This window comes from Teleopsis dalmanni, chromosome 1 (genome assembly GCF_002237135.1).
Source record: "Teleopsis dalmanni isolate 2A chromosome 1, ASM223713v2, whole genome shotgun sequence".
Lineage (NCBI taxonomy): Eukaryota > Metazoa > Arthropoda > Insecta > Diptera > Diopsidae > Teleopsis > Teleopsis dalmanni.
The window spans coordinates 187,681,141-187,704,558 of record NC_051846.1 but is presented as its reverse complement, the minus strand read 5'-3'; the positions used below and the strand labels follow the sequence as shown (position 1 = coordinate 187,704,558).

Below are 23,418 nucleotides of genomic sequence, written 5' to 3'. Positions count from 1 at the left end.
TTAAAATTACGACCCATCTTGTGCCTAACTTATAAGGGACTCAATAGTAAAAACAAAAACCGAACAATTTACTCACCGTAGAAGATATCTTCAGTCACGTCGTACTTATCTACAGTCAATACGTGGTGCAAATTTGGGTGATATTAAAGAAGTCTTCCTTAATGTGGATAGTAGCAGGCCCTTTGTTCACTAGTGTAAACCATAGAACTGAGTCTCTTGCAAATCAACAAACCATATACAAATTCCCACCGCTTAAATAGATATCGATACTTTGTTGTGATAGGAGCAACTTTATCCTGTCCATCACATATTCTGGATTGCGTAACGCCTTACATTTATTGAATGATTTCACACCTTTGGGCAGAGGCACCTAACCTATAGAGGACTCGGACATTCTAGGTGAATATCCGTATATCATAGTCTTTTGGTCATTTCCATGGATCGTCAACATACGGTTTTCAAGTCCGAGGCATAAGTCTTGGGGATACAATTCGCTGTAAATACTATTAGTTCATTACACAGCAGCTGACAAATAACTATCCTGGAGTACCACGCGGAAGTTGTCGACTACTGGGGATTGAGGACGACAACGATTGCAATTTCCAAGTTAAATGAAATCAAACACGTTACGTACTCGTGTACTATCTGGTTATATTTGTCAGTAAATTTTTCGTGGTCATCTGTTCTTCAACAAGTAAATAGGATCCATTAATCCAAAAAGATCTATTTTTTCAATACTAACAAGATATATTAAGCGTACCTTAATCGTTAAAAATGTATGCCAAGTATCTAAGTACGAAAGGTATATATAAACATAAGTCAGTTCTTTGACGTTGTAAGAAGTTGCCGATTAGTTTTGGTTATTATATCGATTTTGAATGTTGATTTAATAAATAATCAACAGCGTAATTCTCAGAAATAGGCAAATACCATACAAGTCCTTTTATTAATGTAATATCCGATCGTAACCGCAATAAAAAACGTCTTTTACCATTGTTATGCTATATAATACTGACTTATTTATTCATATGAGAATTAGAATTATTTGAAATACTTCTTCTTAATTAAGTTTTTAACATTACTAATTAAAATCATAAATATATACAAAACAAACTTATCTTATAAAAAATAGGTGGTTAATATGTTTTAAATTTTTATATCAACAATTTAAACAAAATCAAAACTTGTAAATAAAAAAAATTAATTAGTTAAATAAATAATAGATAAAAATGGATGAATAAATAAAATTAATTTTGATTAGGTAGACATGTTTAGATATTTGACTTCATCCGATCCATTCTTAAACTCGTTTATTATAGTCATATATGGAATCAACTAAAATAAATATAAAAAAAATAAATAATACCTATAAAATTATAAGTATATATTAAAAATCGTACCGATAAATTGAAAATCTGGTATTTATTTTCTTGACGGGAAATAGACATTAGTCTTTCTTGGACATAACGCAACCACTCTTGTATTCCTTTAATTATTTCGGTCTTATGCGTTAAACATTGTGGATAAATGCATTCAAGGAGTTCACTATCAGATACCAATTTCGCAGATATAAATTTGACTGTAGTAAACAATATGAATGTATTTCTTGTACTCTCCGGTCTCTTAAGAGATCCAATATTGATTTTGTTTAGCATATCTAATAAATTATTTAACTGCAAAGTAAATAATATATATAAATATTTGAATTACTACAAAATAAAACAAAATAATACTAGCTAACCTTATTTAAACAAAAGAAATCCATTTTAGTTTGAGATATTTCAGCGATTATTTTTAATCCTAAACATATAGAAATCAGTTTCGGCGCAACGCCTTCCGTGTCAATCCTACGGCAAATCATGTGTAAATTTAAAATATACTCCGGATCCTTAGTTACCAAGCTGTCCCATACATGTTTGCAAAGTATATGAATCTATAAATAATAATAAATATAAGTTTTTATTGTAATGATATATAATGATTTCATATACTTCAATAGGATGTACAGTATTCACAACACGGAACGTCTGCAACAATAAATTATCCCGCCAATCCAGATTGTAGATAGTTTGTTTGTGAAAGTATACCATGCTTCCAACCACTAGCAAATCTTTTAATTCTTTAAAGGTATTTACTTCGTCTATCAATTTAAGAAAACCTTTGCAAATCTGGTAAGAAAATAAAGTTCTAAAATTTGTTAGCATTTTTTGATAATATTTTACTTACATCAACCGTTTCTATGTTTTTGTGTAGAAACGGACACATTTTGGATAAACAGGAATTATTAATAAAATTTATTACATCTTCAGTGTTGACACATTTCGCTATAAGCGGATTTTCTGATCTTTCTATTGGTTCCATTATATCCGGAATTCTAACATCACACATTCAACAAACGAAAACAATTCTAATTTGTTTATTGACAATCAGTGTTGGTAAACCTGCTTTAAAGGTTGCCAACGTTAAGATAATAAAAAGAAATATGTTTGACAGTTTCTCTAATTAATAGAAGCGTTTTCATTGGCTCGCAAGTGTGGCAAAAAATGCATGCTGGCCTATATTCACCAAGCGAAACATGGGCATCACTTTTGCAAGCTGTCTAGTATTATGTTTTAGCAATTAGCAAACCTTGCATATGTGCACATAAATCAAACAAATTACATTTTGTATAAAAATAAATAATTCATATAAAATTGAAAATTAAAATGAATGCAGAATTAAAAGAAATGGTAAGAATGTTGGGAATTTCAAAATAAAACAAATTTTTTTTACTCCTATTTTTTAAATTTATGAAATTTTTGAATTTTTGATTACATATGATTTTTGACTTATGAATACAGTATTCATTGAAATTTCCAATGAATGTTCACAATAGTCCGCTCTTAGATTGGTAACACTTTTTTCTTTACGGATCGAAGTGTATGACCAGTATACAACTCCTGGCCTAGATAGAGAAAATAGTATTTGTGTACATTTCGCCAGTATTGTCCAGTAACTTGCTGTTTTTTGCCATACTTGCGAACCACCGAAAACACCCATTATCACTATCATTAATAAAAATGAACATTGCATAAATGACATAGTTTGAATGTACTATTATACTGAGTGTACTCTGTCATTACTTAATACTTTTAATTTGTTTTGCTAATTACGATCTTAATATTTAATAACTAATTCAGTCCTAATATCTGTCAGATAACTATTAATTTTGCTTAAAATTTTTTGTTCAATTTCCGAACTAGTTTTGTCTTACTAGTTTTTTGGTACTAAAACAGATAATAATAAGATTATTTATATATTTGTAATTATTTAAATGAAAACAATAAAATTCCTCAAGATCTATGGAAAAGCGTAGAAATAAGAAAAAGTCTACAAAAATTTAGGTTGTGTTGGCAGCTCTAGAAATATTTACATTTAAAAATAAGTCAGCTGGGTGTATTGTTGTTATCTCTATTTTTAGTAATTAGCAAAAATTGAATGCATGAATTAATAACATATAAATGCCAAAAACAAAAATAAAGAAGATAATATAAATTGCCATCATTAAAAGAAGTGTCAAAGTTTATCAGTGCATATAGGAATACAAAAAAAAAAAGAAAAGTGAAATGTAAACAATTTGACAATGAACGCGTATTACTTATCAGTAAAACATATTAAGAAGAAAATATTTGACAAATCTTTTTACAAAACCTTAAAAATTTAATTATTTAGTAAGCATTTGCATTTCAATTAGAAGTGGACACTCAGTATCTCTTATAAATCACATTACATTATTTATTGTGATAGTCATTTTGCTAAAGCTTTGATTACAAAATGCAAACCACAATTCGCCGTTTTTTTACTAAAACAACAAAAACAACATTTAGAAGACAACAAATTGGAAGCTGCAATACAATACAAAAAAGTAATTTGCGTGAATTGGCAACTCCTGCAGTTTCGTTAAACTTCACGAGATCGGCAGTAAATTATTCAGCGGTAAGTCATTATTAATATTAAATATTGTATAGAATTATTATTAGTGTAATTTAAAATAGTAATATGAAAATAAAAGCAAAGTGATATATATCTAAATAAATAAAAAAAAAGTGGTTTTATATTAGTGTATTATTGATAGATCACGTTTTCACTTTTCTTTGTGAGTGCTTTAGCGGCATGCGTTTATTTTATTAATTTCACGGTCAATTTATTTGTTTACTTTGATTAGTTCTTGTATGCAGTGAGGTGACTTAAAAAAAAAATAAATCTTGTTTCAATTATTGTGTTTAATTATATTATGTAATAAAATGTGGTTTAATGTGACACATAAACTTACGAAGTTCCACAAAACGTGCCGATCTTTTTGTAAAAAAAATTCTCATCCCTAAACTTGCGGCAAATGAGTTATTAGATGACACCCAAAGAAAATTGTTAGTACCTTTAGTTAAAACATTAAAATTTATATATTTTTTGAGTTAAAACTAAAATTAATTTTAAAGTAAATTAAAAAAAAGAATAAGGAACTGGATTACTAGCTTAATATAGTTTGTTGCTCTATATTAATTACTTCTGTTAAGTGATCAAGTGAAATTAATTATAATTGAATTTCGTTAACCAAAAAAACAATTGTTAGTATATTTAGAAGATTAATATGTATTTATTTTTGAGTTAACACTAAAATTAATTTTAAAGTTAATTAAGAATAAGAAACTGGACTATTAGGTTAATATAGTTTATTGCTTTATATTAATTAACTTCTGTTAAGTGATTAAGTTATAATTAATTATAATTAAATTTCATCATACAAAGAAAATTGTTAGTACATTTAATTATAGGATTAATGTAGTTTGTTGCTTTATATTAATTTATTTCTGTCAAGTCCAAAGAAAATTGTTAGTACATTTAATTATAGGATTAACTATTGTTAAGTGATGAATAGTGCAGTTAAATAAAATTAATAATAATTAAATGTCTATAACTATAAATTATAATAAAAGCTTTCATTTTTTAAAATTATTAAATTAATGTTTTATTAAAAAATAAATAATATATATTGATCGACTCATATTAGACCTTTCTCAAACATGTGTTTATAAAAGATTTGTCTAATTTTTATATAGTACGTTATTGCTATTATCTACAATATTCAATCAGATTACCAATTAAAGTTCACTTATCTACTAAAATACAGATAACGTGATCATTGCGGGAGACCTATAAAATAACGTAAAAAATCTATTCTATAAATATTTTAGATAAGGTATTTCTAATCTCAGCTCTGCCAAACATGCGAATCATTAGACTGTCGTTAAGCAAAGTGTATCAAAAATATTTTATTCATTATATTTATATGGTACATGGATGTGCCTACATATATTTTTTGAAATATTTTTATGTTTATATCAACTATTATTTAATTTACAGTTTACTTTATAATTTGCAATATTTTTTTTTTTGCATATTAAATTGGAACTATTAGAGTTTCTTATTAGCACATCCATCAAAATAAAGAGTTATTGATTTACTTTATTTGCTATTGATTTATATTATTTGTCTTATTGGAAATAACAAATTCGTAAGTTTAGAAAATATTTTGGGTTAACTTTTTATTTAAATTGCCATTTTATGTTATTCAGTTTAATCCGACAAATTAAATTTATTTTTAACCACACTGCCATCCTAGCTCCTAACTATAATACGCTTCTTTTTTTTTCAAACCAATAAGCTTAAGCCAAGTAGCTATAGCTTCTATAAATTTTAGTTAGATGTAATTTATAATTATGTTATAACTTTGTTAATAAATAAATTTATTTTTATATATACTATTTCCGCTTACAATTTATTTTAAATCATAAGTTAGTAGCTTATTTTCAATTTTCAGCTTCAACTCTATATATAGAGTTCTGCAGAATTGCTTTTCCATTCTTCTTCTTATTTGGCACTGAAGTCCAGTATGAACCTTGGCCTCCAGTATGAACCTTACTTTTCCATCCGTATTATATATTTTTAATGCTATTAGACAGCATTTTATCATTATCTATTTTTTTTAAATATATTATTGTTTGCTTTTTTGGGAACCTTGGGTTTTATTTTAATATAGACAAATATATTGAATAAGTTGGGCATTGACTGCTTGCGTTAAGAATGAAGAACTTTACTAAATGTTATGAATTGAATTTAGTAGAGCATGTAATATTTTCAATGGATCTGTAAAGCAGATAACAGAAATTACACAACAAATACATGGGTTAGTTTATGGATGGTTAATGGTTGAGTAAGGGTGGAGGGAATTAGGGAGTGGGGTGGATTGGAAATGGGTGAGATTCTCCCTATTCTAGTCAATTATTTCTGTTCTTTTGTAATAAAATAAAAAGTATTTACGAAGAAGATATAAGCGAGAATCTTAGATAAGCATTCTGGGGATTGCTAGAGTCTGACAGGAGCGATCAAATCTAGGTCTCACAATCTATTTGTCTATATGTATGGGCGATCAACTCCTGTTCGTATTCAATATTAGTTACTTAATATGGTTAAAAACCATGTGAAATGTGAAACATACAAAACATTCTAACAGTCATTAAAGTCGGGTTATTTGATATATGGTCATTTTCTTTTAGCTACATTTATATTTATTTGTAATTTACCATTATGTTTCAATTTTATTTTTATTTTATTTCTTATATTTCCATTTTTTATAGTTCCATTTTATTTTTATAGTTAAATTAATGGTTATTTTTTATGTTTCCATTTTTTATATGTAAGTATATACCTTTTTGTTTTTGGCGTGTATCCGATGACTAGCCTTCATTACGTTCGGATATTGTCATTAGGCAATACACCGTGGGCATAGGTCGATAACCATGAAAATGATTATGGAACCATGACAGTGCCATAGCTCCAGTTAACAGATAACTAAAGGTTTAGACACTAAAATAATCAAATTCAGATCGACACAGGATAGTTTTCATTAAGATCCATAACTAGAGGTTTAGACACTAAAATAATCAAACTCAGATCGACACAGAATAGTTTTCATTAAGATCCATAACTAGAGGTTTAGACACTAAAATAATCAAACTCAGATCGACACAGAATAGTTTTCATTAAGATCCATTTACGCTCTTATCCAATCCTTATTTGAATTCCTATTGTAACTTCTGTTATATTTTTTGCTACATAAATCATACAATATTGAGTGCCCTTTTAGAAGTCGGTGGGAATTAAAGCTTTTGGTAACAAAACACTTTTAGAAAATTACTGACAACTTTTTCATCAAACTTAGTACACTTCTCACAAGTGAATTTAGAAGTGATAAGCTTTAATATAAAAATATGTTTAGTTTATATATTTAAAAAAAAATATATGTATATTTATATTTTTTCTTTTATGAATTGAAAATAATTTTTTAAACTTAAAAAAAAAAATTTTTTTATAAAGACATAAAAAACGGTAGTATTTTAACCTCACCGGTACATAATTAGCAATAGATGGTCTGTCTCACTACAAAATTTAAAGTTTCTTTTTTTTAAATTTTTAAAACCATCGTGTGCCTCTTATATATATACACATATATATATTAATTAAATATGTATATAATTCTTAAGCATATTCAACGAATATATATATATATATGTGATATTTTTTTCCCTTATCAATTAATTCTGAATTCCGGATTAAACTGGGTATTGATTATTTTGAAAAAGATAAGTTGGAATTAAAAAAGAATTTTAATTAAAAAAAATATATTAATATATAATAAATAATAAAATTTTTTTTATAAATTTAATATGTTAATAAAGACAGCGATGGAACCTCACCTGATTCTAATATTGGCGCAAGCCATAAGCAAATTTTAAAAAGTAATTATCAAAAAAAAAAAAGTAATAATTTGTTTAAAAAAAAATGGTATAAATTTCTTAAGTAAATTGAAAACTTTCTTAGCTTATCTTACACACTCAAAGCCAATTGTCGCTGTTCTCACTTTCGCACTCTATTATCTAATCAAAATACTGGAGATTTCTTAAAAATGCGGTATTTGAAAATTGAGGGCCTCAGTAAAGCCGGAACATTTCAATTGGCCGCTTCGTGTTCAAAGACTCTGCATTTCTTGACAACTTTTCCTTCTAACTGGAAGACTCTTCATAAGTGGATTTACAATTGATAAGCCTTAATATAAAAATAGAATAATAATTTTTTATTTTATGAATTGAGAATATTTTTTTTTGCAAGGAAAAAATAAAATCTTTTATAAAAACAAAAATAGTGAAAAATATTTTTCCACCAGCGACACACACCACTTTGGAGATCAATTATCGCGAATTATCTGTCGGCGCATTGAACTCTGCACTTCATTTCAAATATTTTTATTTTTTATTTACAATCTTAAGAAAAATTGTTAATAAATATTGGAAAACATAAAAATCGATCCGTCATTTTTATTGGGGCAGCGTTCATTACAAGTTCATAAATTATTTAATATTTATTGATAAAAATGGCTACAAAAGTATTAAAAAACTGCACTTATTTTGCAATTATGGAATAAATTTAAAAGAATTATTTTTTTTTTCATTTCAGAAAATGTCTGGTTCTGCTAAAATACTGCATTCAAAATTAAGCGAAATCGATGAAGAACTTTTGACCATCATACAGGAGGAGAAGAAAAGACAAACTACTGGTTTGGAATTGATTGCTAGCGAGAATTTCACTTCTTACTCTGTACTCGAATGTTTGAGTTCCTGCTTACATAATAAATATTCAGAAGGTCTACCCGGAAAGAGGTAAGCATAGAGATTTCCTATAGATAACTCTTAAATATAGATAACTCTCAATTAACATCTTATATATATTATTCTATTTTATATTAGATATTACGGTGGCAATGAGTTTATTGATCAAATAGAACGTCTCGCACAAAAACGTGCACTGGAAGCATTCAATTTAAATCCAGAAGAATGGGGTGTTAATGTACAACCTTATTCAGGGTCTCCAGCTAATTTTGCTGTTTACACCGCAGTATGTCAACCACATGATCGTATTATGGGTTTAGATTTACCAGATGGTGGTCATTTAACACACGGTTTCATGACGCCCAGTAAGAGAGTGTCTGCCACTTCAATTTATTTTGAGAGCATGCCATATAAAGTAGATCCTATAAGTGGTCTGATTGATTACGACACACTAGAAAATAATGCTAAGCTATTTAAACCAAAAGTCATTATTGCTGGTGTTTCTTGTTATTCGCGTGTTTTGGATTATGCACGATTCCGCAAGATTTGTGATGCCAACGATTCTTATCTATTCTCTGATATGGCTCATGTTGCTGGTCTAGTTGCAGCCGGTTTGATACCATCACCTTTCGAATATTCTGATATTGTTAGCACCACAACACATAAAACTTTGCGTGGTCCACGTGCAGGCGTTATTTTCTTCCGCAAAGGTGTACGCAAAGTTAAACCCAACGGCGATAAAATCATGTATGACCTAGAGGAACGCATTAACAACGCAGTATTCCCATCTCTACAAGGTTTGTTGATATTATTTCAGAGGAGTAGTAAGAGTAACTGGCGTTCATGACGATACATCTTTTCGGAACCCAAAAAAAAAAAATATATATTAGTTAAATATATAGAATAGACTATAAAATATATATATGTAAAGTATATATATGTAAAATATATATATATAAAATATTAAAGGATATAGAATGTGCTATGTATTTTACATAGTGTATTCACGGAGTAGCATATATGCTCTATATATATACGCCTTTCTGTTAATAATGACCAGAACAATAAATCTCTCTCCTTTCCTTATACGTCATTGTAATATACTTAACCTATTAAGCATGTCCCAAATTCAATATTTCTATTTCTTTACTTCTAGGAGGTCCACATAATAATACTATTGCTGGCATTGCTACTGCCTTCAAACAGGCCAAATCTCCTGAATTTGTTGAATACCAAAAGCAAGTTATTGTCAATTCACGTCGTCTCTGCGAGGCCTTACAAAAGCGTGGCTATACCATAGTCACCGGTGGCACTGATGTGCATTTAATCTTAATTGATTTACGTAATGTTGGTCTGACTGGTTCACGTGCTGAGCATGTGCTTGAAGAAGTCAATATTGCTTGTAATAAAAATACTGTGCCCGGTGATAAGTCTGCACTTAATCCATCTGGTATACGTTTGGGTACACCAGCACTGACAACTCGTGGTCTTATAGAAACAGATATTGATGTCGTTGCTGAATATATCGATGGTGCCTTAAAGATTTGTGCTGAAGCTGTTAAAATTTCTGGACCGAAATTGGCTGATTTTCATGATGCTGTTAAAAATAATTCCGATATTTCAAATAAAATTGCAGCATTGCGCAGCAAAGTTGAAAGCTTCAGCTCTAAATTTCCACTGCCTGGCATGGAAAATCTATAAAACATAATTATAACTTTGTATACGAAACGCTATACTTAGCTTAAATATTCTAATACTTTATTTTTGAAATAAATATTTCTATTTTTTAAATAACATCAGATTTTTAGAGTTTTAATCGCAAATGGAAGTGCTAAGCCACATTAACTGTATATATATCGAATTAATCATTTATTTTTATTAATATAGTTCTGAACGACAGTCGTATAAGTAACCCATACCTTTCAGATATTTATTTACTCTTGTTCTTGATATCAAATTAAAAAGAATTTATATGATTGAACTGAGTAAGATAATTGTATATTTACTAAAATCTGGAACATCTGTTCGTAGATCTCTTTATATGCTGAATAACTTGTCAAAACAACCCGGTATCGGGTTTCCACCTGACGCAGTACTCTTATACACCCAACTTCGCTGCGTGAGAGGCTTTTCTAGTTGCGTACATTAAAGCGTGGCTATCTGAAGTCAACCGATAAATTCACCATTGACGTTGATTATAAACTAGAGATTATAAAAGCGTCGAAATCTAGGTCCCAGAAGCACCCGTCTGTACACATGACCTTATGTCCTCCAAAGTCAGAAGAGCTAGTATTTAGCTTTGTGTATGTATAACTACAACAACAACATAAACAAGAGATTAGGACTTTTTATATTAGTAGTTTCTGAAAGGCAACGCTATACACTGGAATTTACCTGACATCTCTGGAAATAAAACACGTGTGCCACGTACAAGGTCTTTTCACAATGTGTGGACTAACTACAGCTCTGACTTATGGCTTTGCGCTGTGAATGTGGTAAGATTTCTTTATATGAAGGATGATAAGTGAGTTCAACATGCCTAGATTCATTTTTCTTTAACATCCTGTACACATATACTTCTATGGGGCGAGTCCAAAGATCAATTGGACTTAAGTTTATGTATGCGTTGAGAAAGAAAAATTAGATAGGCTATATCGTGAGGATAGAGTTAAGGTTGGGGCACACATTCGGAATTAACGCTTTTATCCGTGATAAGTAACTGCCATATGTCATGTGACTATATGCTGATCTCAATTAAGTTAGTTAGTACAGTTCTTGCGGCATAGAGAAGACGTCGTCCTTTCTGTGAGATATTAGACGAGGGCTTTAGAAAACTTAGTTACAGTGCAACTGTAAGTTTACAGTTATATTCGACTTAATTAATATTGGGTCCATTACAATAGGTGTCGATATATGTATCATAGGAAAAAAGAGATCGATGAGTGCAGCCTGGAGGTAGGGATCTACTAAACATGTTGACATACACCTAAACTCAAATTAGTTTATAACATCCTGTCAAATTTTTTCTCTTTTCTTGATCGTACACATGTACTTCCAACATCTGATTGATGGAAACAACCTTTACTCTCTGCGTGTTATAGAATTCTTTCATATCTTGGATTCCTAAAATAGTTACAAAAATAACGGTGGCATAATGTATTGTTATAGTTAAGACTTTTTAGTATATATGGTAATTTATATTTTGTATTTTTTATAATTTTTATTTTATAATTTTTTGATTTTGTTTATTGAAAAATAAATACAATACTTTTTAAAACTTTTTATTTTTATTTTAAGAAATTTATATTTATATTTGATCTTTTTGTAATTTACAATATTTTTTTTTTAACTTATTAGTTACATTAAAATAAATATAAAATAGGATTAATACTACCAATTAACTTTCTACTTATCCTAATACTTTAAAAGTTATCGTATATAAAAATTTACTAAAAAAATTTTTTCAAATCTATTGAAAATATATAATAGTTTATATTTTTTTATGTTTACGAGTTTGGTTGTAATTAACCTACATCAATACTATATTAGCTTAAAACTAAATTAAAATTATTCTATAACATATATTACACATAATCCATTTTGATGCATTCTTTAGTGGCTCTTGCATCGCGATGGAATCGTGAATTATGGGTTGAGAGTGACCATTTCGTTTTAAAGCTTTTATTGCAAATTGTGCACGTATGGTCTTTACTGGAAATATCTGTATGCCTCGACGCTATATGTCGACGTAGAGCATTTATAGATTGCAATTTCCGACTACAAAATTTGCAAGAAAGAGATTCCTCTGAAAAAAAAAAAATAAATAAATAAAAATACTGTTATTATTATTTTTTAAATAAAATAGTTGAAGTTGAAACCTATTTAAATTTAATAAATAATATATAAAATAGTTGGTAATTTTTTTTTGTACATACATTTTTATTGGACAATACGAATTATTATAATTTTTTTAAATTACATTTACATACATAAATAGCTTAAAAATTAATTCACTGTAGAATATAAAATATTTTCAATATTTGTTTTATCAATACTTTACTTATACATCTTTCATATTATATGTATATATTTATATATATACATAGTTAAATAAACATAATTGTATATATATATATATAAATATACAAATAAATTATACATACATTTGTGTATGTGTATAAATATAATATTATTACTAATAAATTTTCTTATATATTATACAATATATATATATTATTTATGTATACAAGGAGTGAAATATCTTTTAAAAGGATATTGATGAGACCAGTCTATTCTATCTGATAAAGAAAACTGTCCGTTTCAGAAAAGTACTTTGATTGAACAATAAAAACAGGTTATTAGCAACATTGCATAGATGGAGAGATATTAATTTATGAGAACGTCCGTTTAAATATCACTTAGGCGCTACTGGCCTATGTAGTGTGTTCGGGGGCTGTCAGATAAACTTTGATTTACCACTCAGCTCTATCATAAAACATTAATAATAAATAGATATATGTATACACGAATACACATATCCTTCGATTAATTTCGCCTCTCCAGCCCTGACTACGTGACTGCTTTCAATGAATTAGATAAATTACATAATATAATATATAATATATAATATATATATATTATAATATATATAATATATATATATATATATATATATATATATTATATATATATTATATAATTATATATATAATATAGTATTATATGTATACATATATTACATATAATATATATTTACATATATATAATATATACATATATATATATATACATATATATAATATATACATATAATATAATGTATACATATTATTAATATATACATATATAATATATATACATATATATAATTATATACAGTTATATATATATTATGTACATGATATAATATATACATATATATAATATATACATATATTATATACATATATTATATTTAATTTATTTCTTTATTCAATAAATATATTATTTTTATATTTGAATTTGTTTTACAAACATTTATATATATACATATATATAACATCGTTTGTTCGTTTGTTTAATATTAAATATTAAACCTAAATTATTTTTAAAAATACATCAATAATAGCTACAGCGTTTGATCTTATCAATAGTAAATACTTCTTTTAATTTTTTCATACATATGTATTTAAAAATACAAAATTTAAAAAATAACACAATTTATATACAAATAAATAACTCAAAATATTTTTCTATTTTAATTTAAAAAGAATTATAAATATATACAGTTAATAACATAAAGTATGCTTAAACTTTAATAATTTTAGACTTAGATTAATCTACTATAGATAGCAAATTATACAGTAGACAGGTTTTAGAAAGATGCAGATGTAGATGCAGTTTCTTTCACGATCTTGATTGTATGATAACATTTTTTTGAACTATTTATATATTTTTTGTTCTAAATTTAAAATATTTGTTGAAAAATGTTTAATTAAAAAAAAATTTTTTTTAAAACTTTCTTCGAATCAAACTTCGTAAACACATTAAACTCAATATGCGCTAAAAATTTCTATAATTTTTTATTTACCATATTTCATGCCGAACTTTAAACATTAGAATATGTTTTTAAATTAAAAAATCTAAATCTGAGTGAGTTGTGTAGAAGTTGATATTGAAAATTCATTAGTTTAAAAACCAGACTATTTTTAATTATAAAAAAAAATTATAACTAAACTTTAATTAACAAAGTTTCAGTTAATCTGTATATTTTTATATAGATTATTTAAATTATTCTAACTTTAAACAAATAAGTTTTAAACAAATAAGTTAATGTACTTTTTAGAATAGTTTCTTTTCATAAAAGGAATACCTCTTCAATTAATTTCTAACAGGAATTGCATATATTTTAAAAATTATTGAAATAATAAAAATTCAAATAAATCATAAAACTTTTAATTAAAAATCTTTGAACCGCAAAAACTAAAATTTATATAAAATAAATATTTTATAACTAATAAATTTTATAGTACATTTACATTATGTGAAACAAATGAATAATTATAATATAACGTTTGATTTTACGAATTGCTTTATAATAATACAAAACTATATACTTTTGTATATAGTTATATGCAGAGAAGTATATAAAATACATATTTTATATATAACAAACTAAATAAATCTAAATCATATATTTTATAATAAATCTAAAAATATAATGTTAATTATAATGTATCCAAAACAATATTGTTATAATATATACGCTTTTATTTGCTTAAAAATATGGAGAAATATTTAATATAATAAATGAAATAATTTTAATAATTAAAGTTTTAAAATTAATAATGAAAAAAAATAATTTTAATAATAATCATTTTAAACATATTTAATGAGTTTTTAAAATAATCATAACTTTTATAAATTTATTAATTTTGAAAGTAAAAAAAAATCATGAAATTAACAAATTAATTTTAAATTAAATTAAATATATTAGCACAAAAAAAATAGGTAAAATAATATTTAGGCCGTGTGCGAGTTCGAGTAAATTGAGGGAAATAATAAATTATGTAGTATAGCAGCTAATGTCGGTATTTACCAAAATTTCAAATAGGGTTAGATAAAATTAGATAAAAATTCAGTAAATTACGTATTACCATTGTGAAAATTTTATAAGATGTTTAATAAATAAATTTGAAAACTTTTAATCAAAAATAATAAATAAGTGCATTAAATAAATAAATAAATAAATAAATAAATATATACATAAGTGCAGTGCAAAAAATCTCTAGAACTCGCACACGGCCTTATTATGAAAAAAGCAAATATATATAAGTGTAATTAATTAATTTTAAAATGAATCATTATTTTTATAAATTTCAAAATAATTCAAAAATATTATAATACATAAAATAAGTTATATAAGTTTTTAATGATAAATTTAATTATTAAAATTTTTGGTTTTCAATCTTAATTTAATATGTGGCAATAGCACTTAATATATTTATATGAATATATCTTATGGAGATAACTAACTTTTAAGTACAAAACTGTTTATTATTTTTGATTGTATATATGACGTAAAGCAAGTTAATTATTATAAACTAATATAAGCACATTCTCTGAGTTATATATATATAATTAAAATTGTTTTGTACATAAAATAATTAATTCAATTCACACATTTAAATCACATAAAGTAAGTGTACTATAATAATACTTGAATAATAATTAAATATTAAGTTTATTTAAAATGTGCACTATTTCCAATTAAATATAATTATTATTGTATTAAATTCTTTTATAAATTTGATGGAATTTATTGAATATTTATGTATTCTGATGCAATAAAATTTAATTCAACAATAATAATATTATGGAGAAATGTGGAGAAATATTAATATCATGCAAAATAAACCTTTTAATACTTATATACTCGTTAATGTTGGTATTAATGTTATTAAATTTGTTCTAGTTAAAGCTAAAAATATTTAATTAATATTATAAAAAAATTAATTTTAATATTATATTATCAAATTTTATTAATATTATTAAAAAATTCTTTTTTTAAATAGTCTTTATTAATATTATTAAAAAATTAATTTTATTAATGCTATTAAAAAATTAATTTTATCAATATTATTAAAAAAATCAACTTTCAAGAAATGTTTTAGTGTTATAAAAAAATTTTGAATTTTTATTTTTTTTGTAAAATTTATACAAATACTTTATTATTATAATTATTAAGTATACTTTATTATTATAATTAATTTTTTAAAATGATCACTAATATACAATATATTTCGAGTTTGAATAAATTTCATAAACTTCTCTTAAGCAATCTAATATATATAAAATTTAAAATAAATATTATTTTATACAACTATAGTACACAACATAAATTAATTTAAATTTTTCAATGTACATAAATTAGACTTAATAATAATTATAGATTGATATTTAATATAAATGAATTTTATATAATAATAAAATAAATATATGTCATGTTCCAAATTTATTTTTAATTTTTTATTAAAATATGTTATTTGTTAGAAACTAGTATTTTACAAGTTATTTATTTAACAAAAATAGAACTATATTACTATAAATTACTTCAACGTTCAATTCAATTTCAATTTTATGTTTAAAAATTAAAAAGACTTTCATTATTTAAATACACATATATAAATAAATATTCAAAACTAAATAAAACTAAACTAAAATAAAAATTTAATTTTTTATTTTGTTGTATTTTTAATTTATTAGACTTTTTTTAAAAATATATTTTAATTATTGATAGCGACCCAAATTATTGTTTTATTTAATATTATAAAGTTTTACTTTTTTTATATTTTGCTTTTTTTAATTTTTTTTTTATTTTGTCTTTTTTAATCATTAACTACTATTGTTATTTAATTTTACTTTTTGTTTGTTTTTTATTTTATTTTTCTTTATTCTATTTTTATTATTTTAATTTTTAATTTATTTTATTTACATTATAATAATTATTAAAATTATTTTTTCTTTATATTTTACTTTTTAATTTTTTTTAATTTAATTATATTTTTATGATTCACATTTTATAAATATTTGTTATTTACTTTTTAATAGATATCAAAATTAGAATTTTTTTTTATTTTTAATTTTATTTTAAATTTTTTTATTTTATTTTTTTTAATGTAATAGATATCAAAATAATTTTTTCAAATTTGATTTTTGTTTGTTTTATTTTTTTTATTTTATTAATTTTTTTTTTATTTTAATTTTATTTCTATTTTAGTTTTGTTTATATTTATTTAATTTAAATTTTTTATTATATTAATTTATTTTATTTGAATGTTTCTTTTTTTATTAAATTGGGTTTTTGTTCGAAATTTTATTTACATTTTAATAATTATAAAATTTAATTATAAAATGTAGAAAATGATCTACATTTTCTGTCTAAATTTATTACTTAAATTTATATTCTAATAATAGTAAGAATATGTTCTTAAACTTGCTTAAGCAAATAATAGTAAAAGTTATACCAAATTCTAGTGTTTGTTTTCTTATTTTATTAAATAATACTAGTTGCCAGGACTGCTGTTCAGCATTATTTTTTTAAATTAATAAATTAAAATAAAAGAACATATATTTTATCTTAATAATTTTACTTTTAAAAAAACTGGACGTTTGCAAATTATTTTTTTTGTTTTATTTTTCAAAGCAATTAATTGCTTTATTAAAGTTTATATGACAATACTTGTTATTAATTAAGAACTTAATGCCCTGTAAGTTTTCATGCACTATATTTACTCTTCTACATCTCTTGCTCTTTAAATCTATGTGCTTTTTTGTTGTTCATTAAATAAAATCAATTCTTTGATACGTCAAAATTAATTTTCAAAGTACATTAATCATTGCGACTACTCTGCATTATATCCTGAGCAACAGCTCGTCGCAAATGAAAAATTGTCAATCAGTTCTCCGTCTTCACTGCGATTTTCTGCTCATGTGAGATACGTATATGCTCACGTAGACTGTATTTATTCTTAAAATTTTTATTGCATAGTTCACATTGACGCGGAGGCTGTGGTGTATGTTGTGTACGAATATGTCTCCAAAGATTTACCGTAGTTATAACCATTTTGCAAAACTGACATTCTGTCCACTTATTATTTGGCAAATCTAAAAATATATAAAAAGTACAATATAGTCAAACGTTTTGATACTGCATGCTTATAACAAACACAAAAAAAAAGAAGCAAAACAGTAACTAATTGCATTTAGTAGATGAACTAATATATTTAAGCGCTGAATGGACTACACCGTATAGCTACCTAAGCTAGAATTATATTGCTAACTTTATAAACTACAAATCAGAAACTAATATGATATTCTTAATTAAATAATTTTGCCAAATATATACTACAAATTGCTCTAAAATAAACTATATTATGAATTAAAATTAATTTGCTGATATATGAGGAGTTTAAGTGCTTACATTAAGTACTGAAAAAACTGTATTTAAGTACTTTAACAACAAAACTACAATATAAAAACTAAATATACAACACATATCATTTAATATTTAATGTATTTGTTGTTTAAAGCTTTTTTTATAAACTGTTTTTTAGTGTTTTATTCCTCAAAAATTTTATATAGTTATTATTTTTATAAATCCTTGCCGAAGGTTTAAGGCTTCTTTGGCTTCTTACTTCATAAACAACAAATTCATTATCTTTTAAAATTCAACAGAAAGCAATAAAATACAAATTATATTATTTCAAAAATATAAACACTTATTATATTAACAATTGGCTCCTTACTATATTTTTAAAATTTTTTATAATACTTTTTTAAGTATTCTATATATATATAAAATTAAATACATATATAAAAAATTTATTTTTTAATTGCTTAATTAATGAAATTAATGTATTATATACAATCATTTTACTATCTTGTTGGAGAACCATAATCTTAATAATAAAAATATAATAAGTTTAACAGAAACAAAACATACATTGAAACCTTTGGAGACATATTCATTGAATACACAACTTTATTATTGTTTATATTGTTTTAAACATATATAAACCTCTACCTTATTTAAAAAGTTATCAAAATTATTATAATTAAATTCTAATCATTATGTTAAAAACTTAATTAATGCCCATTTTTATTAAAGAAACATTTAAACACAAAACATATGTACATAATTTATCATAAACAATATAAATTATTTAAATAATGCAAAAATATACCTGGTTGGGTATTATTTTTTCCAATCGATTTTAGTGTCGTCACAATGGTGCCTTCTTCTAGAGTCTGCTGCGTTGTGGAAGTAGTTGTACAAGTCGAATTAAGTAAACGACCTAAAATACAATAATAAAATTAATATTTTATATTAAATCAAAGTAATATAGTAATAAGTAATAATTAGTTAAGAATATCATTAACTTAGAAATCATTGAGAATTCATTCTTTTTTCTTTATAATGAATAACATTATATGTTTTTTGTAAACCGGAAGGAACATGAATGGATTACAAGAGGAATAGGTTAAAGATAAGAGTAGGATTGTAGGAGTGAAGAGTGAAGGTTTGGATAGGGACTAACTAATAATAACCAGAATCGAGATGCAATAAATACTTTAATGAACAGAAGTCCTTAACCAATAGAGCTTAAATAAGTGTGTGCTTTTGGATATGAAAACAGATAGATGAGAACATAAAATGTAAAACAGTAGAACTGCCGTTGTTGTTAGTGTAGCTAAACATCAAATTAAAAGCAAGTACAAAAAAGGTTGTTGCAGCACTCTATTATAGGGTAGAAGAGTGAAATTGATATGGTCCAAGATAGGAATACATAGACTTCTCAAGTTTCCTTCTATTTGAATGGAAGAGTCAAGCTGTCTCAAAGCGTGACGTCATTCGTATCCAAACGGACGATAGAAGCACCTGATGTGATGAGGAAGAGTCTATGGAACATCTGAACACCAACTGTGATGTACTAGGCCACAGAAAGCAGAAAATTTTAGGTGCATACCAACTATAGGATGAAGGACCCCTCCGAAGGACCTAGTTCATTTTTCCGCGAGATAATAAATCTCTAAATACAAAGGGGTGCGCAATAGATTAAGCTGTTCGCAGTGTATAAAAGCCTTAGCCTAATCCATAAACCATTACCTATTTCAACATTAACATCATAACTTACCCATTTCAATACTTATTTCGGTGTTATCGGCATCAGCGTGATGAAATTTATCTTCAATTTCTGACTCAGTTAGTATTTCATATTCTGACGTGTATTGCGTTACATTTTGTGTAACCGTTGTTGTATCCTGTGTGGTTACCTGCGTATCAGACAACTGTTGGCTGTCATCCATGTCATTCACATGAATATATTCCGGCATGTCTAGTTTAACATTATTGCGTATGAATGCCATTTCAGTAGCTTAATATAACAAAATAATAATTTAATAAAAACAAAATGGAAATCATAATACAAAACTGTATACAAATATACAACTCACAATCACTGATGCGACATTTAACAACGCTAGGTTCCTCCTTAACAAAATCTACAGTTTCGGTGGTATATATATTATCATCATCATCAGAAAACGTTATTTTACGCTTTTTAATTGAATTTGCTGGCAGGGTGATTGTATTTTGGGCAATATGAGTTTGTTGTAAATGCTGTTGTTGTTGTTGTTGCAGTTGATGTGTGGTCTGTGCCTGAGGAACAGTTGGTTGTGGCGATTGAACTTGTATTTGTTGAACTTGAGTTTGTACATCATGATGCTGTGGCGATGTCTGTTGTTGTGTTTGTAACTGATGTCCTATTATAGAAGTTGCTGGCAAGTCGATAGTTTGCGTTGCCGTACCAGTTTCAGTGATTGGTCTAATCGTGGTACTTGGCATATTTTTTATTAGTTTCTGTTCTTCCATTGGTGGTGGAGCCTTTGGTTTTTCTTTTTCTTCAGTTGTTAAACCTTGTACGGAAAGTAATTCAGCTGTTTGTAAAAATGATTGTAGCGCCTCTTGTTGTACATTAACTTCACCCTTTCGTAGTAAAAGAAAAAAAATTATTTGTTTATACAAATTTAGAGCGCATGTAAATTAATTAGATGCGCACTTACCTGATACATAAATTCTATTATAGAATTTAAATCTTCAAATTTAATGAATTTAAATATGATAACTGGATGCGGATGGGGATTCTCCTTAAAAATCTCTTTAAAGTAACTGCTGCATGATGACAATACAACCTTGTGCGCTTTAATTTTTCGTCCATCGCAGCAGAGGCTGACATCCACAAAATCATCATTGGTGCGATGATTATCCAAAGCATAAGTTAAATGACGAAAATAATTGTTCCAACGTAATGAATATTGCTGAGTTGCAGCCATTTTAGTACAGTGCGTTTATTAATTCAATTAATATAAGCACTTCAGATGCAATACACCAAGCACACAATGGTATTAGATCAATTGTAAATAACAGTTAATAGTAAACTCAATATACACACTAACACCGTTTAGATCTCAATTAGTTTAAAAATTTACTTCCAAAAAACGCTAATACAAAGTTATTTTTGTTTATATTTTAATGGAAAGTAGCAGCAGTTCAGGAAATTTCCTACGAAAATTTTTTTATGTACGCGTTTGACTGATGTCAAAACAAGGTTGCCAGATCTTATCTATGGAAAGCGTAGCATTCGTTAGAGAAACACAATTGTGTGTTACTGTGTATTCAGTTTCAATGAATTGAACCATAATTATGGCGTATTTAACATATTAGAAATATATTTATATGTATAAATACATAAGTAAGCAATTAGTAACTGTAGTTTTTCACACTTGTAAAAAGTATTAGTTATAGTAGTTATTATTTTCTTAGGGCCATGTTATGCAGAGTGTCTCGGACACGGCATGAGTACAATTGTTGTTGTTTTCAATGCAAATTTTAAATTTGAGAATGAGAAAAAATACAATATGGCCGTTCAAACTCCGGCATGAGAGCCGGCGTATTTGTGCCCCGGCACTAAGGCAAAACAGTGTTGTTTAGTAATAAATTTCAAAATGTGCGCCTTTTAGGAGCAAACTACTACAATTCTAGTACGTTTTGGACAAAAAATAGCAGTAAGCAACACAGCATTTTTTTTATAAATCGCTAATAATATAATTATTACATTTTCCGATTTTAAAGAAACGCGTAAGTACTGTTAACAATTATTATAAGATAATATAATAATAAATTAACATTATTACAGTCTCTATGTGTTTTTTCAAGCGAGTTATTTTTGGTGGCAAATTGAAAGTGAGCATATCTAAATTTCCTTTTAAATTTAGGCACAACCAAGAAGTAGTAAAAATACAAAATTGGCAATACTGATGTGACACTCTGCATAACATGAATTTTCGGCATAGCCTGAAAGAGCGTAATTTGCCGTGCCCGAGACACTCTGCATAACATGGCCCTTAAAGATTTTAAATTCAAACAATATATGTTATAATGACAAGTTAACTATATTTGTGTAAAAATCTTTTATTGGATACACACGAGAGCTTTGTAAGTTTAGCTGTGAAAAATTTTCAGTTTGCATTGAAAGCAACAACAATTTACAGTTAAAATTACAAACAAAACTCTTGTGTGAAACATTTTTCACAGGTTTTTTCGACTAATAGAATACAAATTTTATTACTCTTGTTCTTATACTATTTGACTTGCAAATATATAGTATTGTATTGTAAATATATTTGCAAGTCAATACATTTATCAATATCATTTATATTATAAAATTTTTTAAATAATCACGTATATAAAAACATTTTAGAAAAATGTCCTTTTTTATGTGTACAGACTTATTTGGCTATGGCACTTGCAATATTTTACAAATATCAAAGTTTTATACAAATGCGTTAAGAAAAACATGTCATTATAAAATGCAATATTTTTTTAAGCAAAAAATTTAAGTTTGAATCGTTCCGAATTCACTTTTTTTAATATTATTTGTATTTTTATACAGATTCATAGACACTTTAAAAAACATAAATAATATTAAATTAATTTAAAACATATAAAAATAGTTAATTAATTACCCAAAATGCATTAGAATTCAAAAAAATATTTGTATTACAAGTTTTTAGTAAATTAATAACGTCAAAATAAAAACTTAATATATAATATTATTTATTATAAAATTATGACTCTAACGCTCCGATGAAGAAGTTAAAAACTTCAAGGCATCAT

At 25.7% G+C, this 23,418-nt stretch overlaps 3 protein-coding genes across 8 annotated transcripts; 1 reads left to right on the top strand and 2 right to left on the bottom strand.

The window, feature by feature from the left end:
• Positions 1-1,004: 1,004 nt before the first annotated feature.
• Positions 1,005-4,402, bottom strand: LOC119670803. 3 transcript variants are annotated; one of them, XM_038081218.1, is made up of 6 exons: positions 4,313-4,402; positions 2,227-2,374; positions 1,992-2,168; positions 1,742-1,933; positions 1,401-1,673; positions 1,005-1,335 (listed from the first exon to the last, which is right to left on the bottom strand). In XM_038081218.1, the coding sequence occupies exons 2-6, from the start codon at positions 2,359-2,361 to the stop codon at positions 1,258-1,260; spliced, it is 855 nt and encodes a 284-aa protein (XP_037937146.1). In that variant the 5' UTR covers positions 2,362-2,374; positions 4,313-4,402; the 3' UTR covers positions 1,005-1,257. The 3 variants fall into 3 exon arrangements, with proteins under 3 accessions (XP_037937146.1, XP_037937145.1, XP_037937144.1); XM_038081217.1 differs by having other exon boundaries at positions 2,227-2,444; positions 4,313-4,386; XM_038081216.1 differs by lacking the exon at positions 4,313-4,402 and having other exon boundaries at positions 2,227-2,667.
• On the top strand, positions 3,473-10,503 carry LOC119670802 (serine hydroxymethyltransferase, cytosolic). 3 transcript variants are annotated; one of them, XM_038081213.1, is made up of 4 exons: positions 3,473-3,975; positions 8,551-8,753; positions 8,841-9,499; positions 9,859-10,503. In XM_038081213.1, the coding sequence occupies exons 1-4, from the start codon at positions 3,814-3,816 to the stop codon at positions 10,401-10,403; spliced, it is 1,569 nt and encodes a 522-aa protein (XP_037937141.1). In that variant the 5' UTR covers positions 3,473-3,813; the 3' UTR covers positions 10,404-10,503. The 3 variants fall into 3 exon arrangements, with proteins under 3 accessions (XP_037937141.1, XP_037937143.1, XP_037937142.1); XM_038081215.1 differs by lacking the exon at positions 3,473-3,975 and adding an exon at positions 4,317-4,406; XM_038081214.1 differs by lacking the exon at positions 3,473-3,975 and adding an exon at positions 8,373-8,479.
• A 1,714-nt stretch (positions 10,504-12,217) lies between these two features.
• LOC119670801 (modifier of mdg4) lies at positions 12,218-21,948 on the bottom strand. Of its 2 annotated transcripts, none has more exons than XM_038081210.1 (5): positions 21,306-21,948; positions 20,697-21,228; positions 20,378-20,617; positions 19,427-19,537; positions 12,218-12,507 (listed from the first exon to the last, which is right to left on the bottom strand). In XM_038081210.1, the coding sequence occupies exons 1-5, from the start codon at positions 21,573-21,575 to the stop codon at positions 12,287-12,289; spliced, it is 1,374 nt and encodes a 457-aa protein (XP_037937138.1). In that variant the 5' UTR covers positions 21,576-21,948; the 3' UTR covers positions 12,218-12,286. The 2 variants fall into 2 exon arrangements, with proteins under 2 accessions (XP_037937138.1, XP_037937139.1); XM_038081211.1 differs by lacking the exon at positions 12,218-12,507 and adding an exon at positions 17,851-18,347 and having other exon boundaries at positions 21,306-21,940.
• Positions 21,949-23,418: the final 1,470 nt, after the last annotated feature.

Bases quoted from the DNA above. Each gene is read 5' to 3' on its own strand.
- LOC119670803 (XM_038081217.1), bottom strand. From the start codon at position 2,388: ATGTGTGATGTTAGAATTCCGGATATAATGGAACCAATAGAAAGATCA. The intron at 2,169-2,226 runs GTAAGTAAAATA...TTTTCTTACCAG, and splicing joins AAAACATAGAAACGGTTGAT to ATTTGCAAAGGTTTTCTTAA. The intron at 1,674-1,741 runs GTTAGCTAGTAT...TTTACTTTGCAG, and splicing joins ATTTCTTTTGTTTAAATAAG to TTAAATAATTTATTAGATAT.
- LOC119670801 (XM_038081210.1), bottom strand. From the start codon at position 21,575: ATGGCTGCAACTCAGCAATATTCATTACGTTGGAACAATTATTTTCGT. The intron at 21,229-21,305 runs GTAAGTGCGCAT...TTACTACGAAAG, and splicing joins TAATAGAATTTATGTATCAG to GGTGAAGTTAATGTACAACA. The intron at 20,618-20,696 runs GTGAGTTGTATA...TGTTATATTAAG, and splicing joins TAAATGTCGCATCAGTGATT to CTACTGAAATGGCATTCATA.
- LOC119670802 (XM_038081213.1), top strand. From the start codon at position 3,814: ATGCAAACCACAATTCGCCGTTTTTTTACTAAAACAACAAAAACAACA. The intron at 3,976-8,550 runs GTAAGTCATTAT...TTTTCATTTCAG, and splicing joins CGGCAGTAAATTATTCAGCG to AAAATGTCTGGTTCTGCTAA. The intron at 9,500-9,858 runs GTTTGTTGATAT...CTTTACTTCTAG, and splicing joins AGTATTCCCATCTCTACAAG to GAGGTCCACATAATAATACT.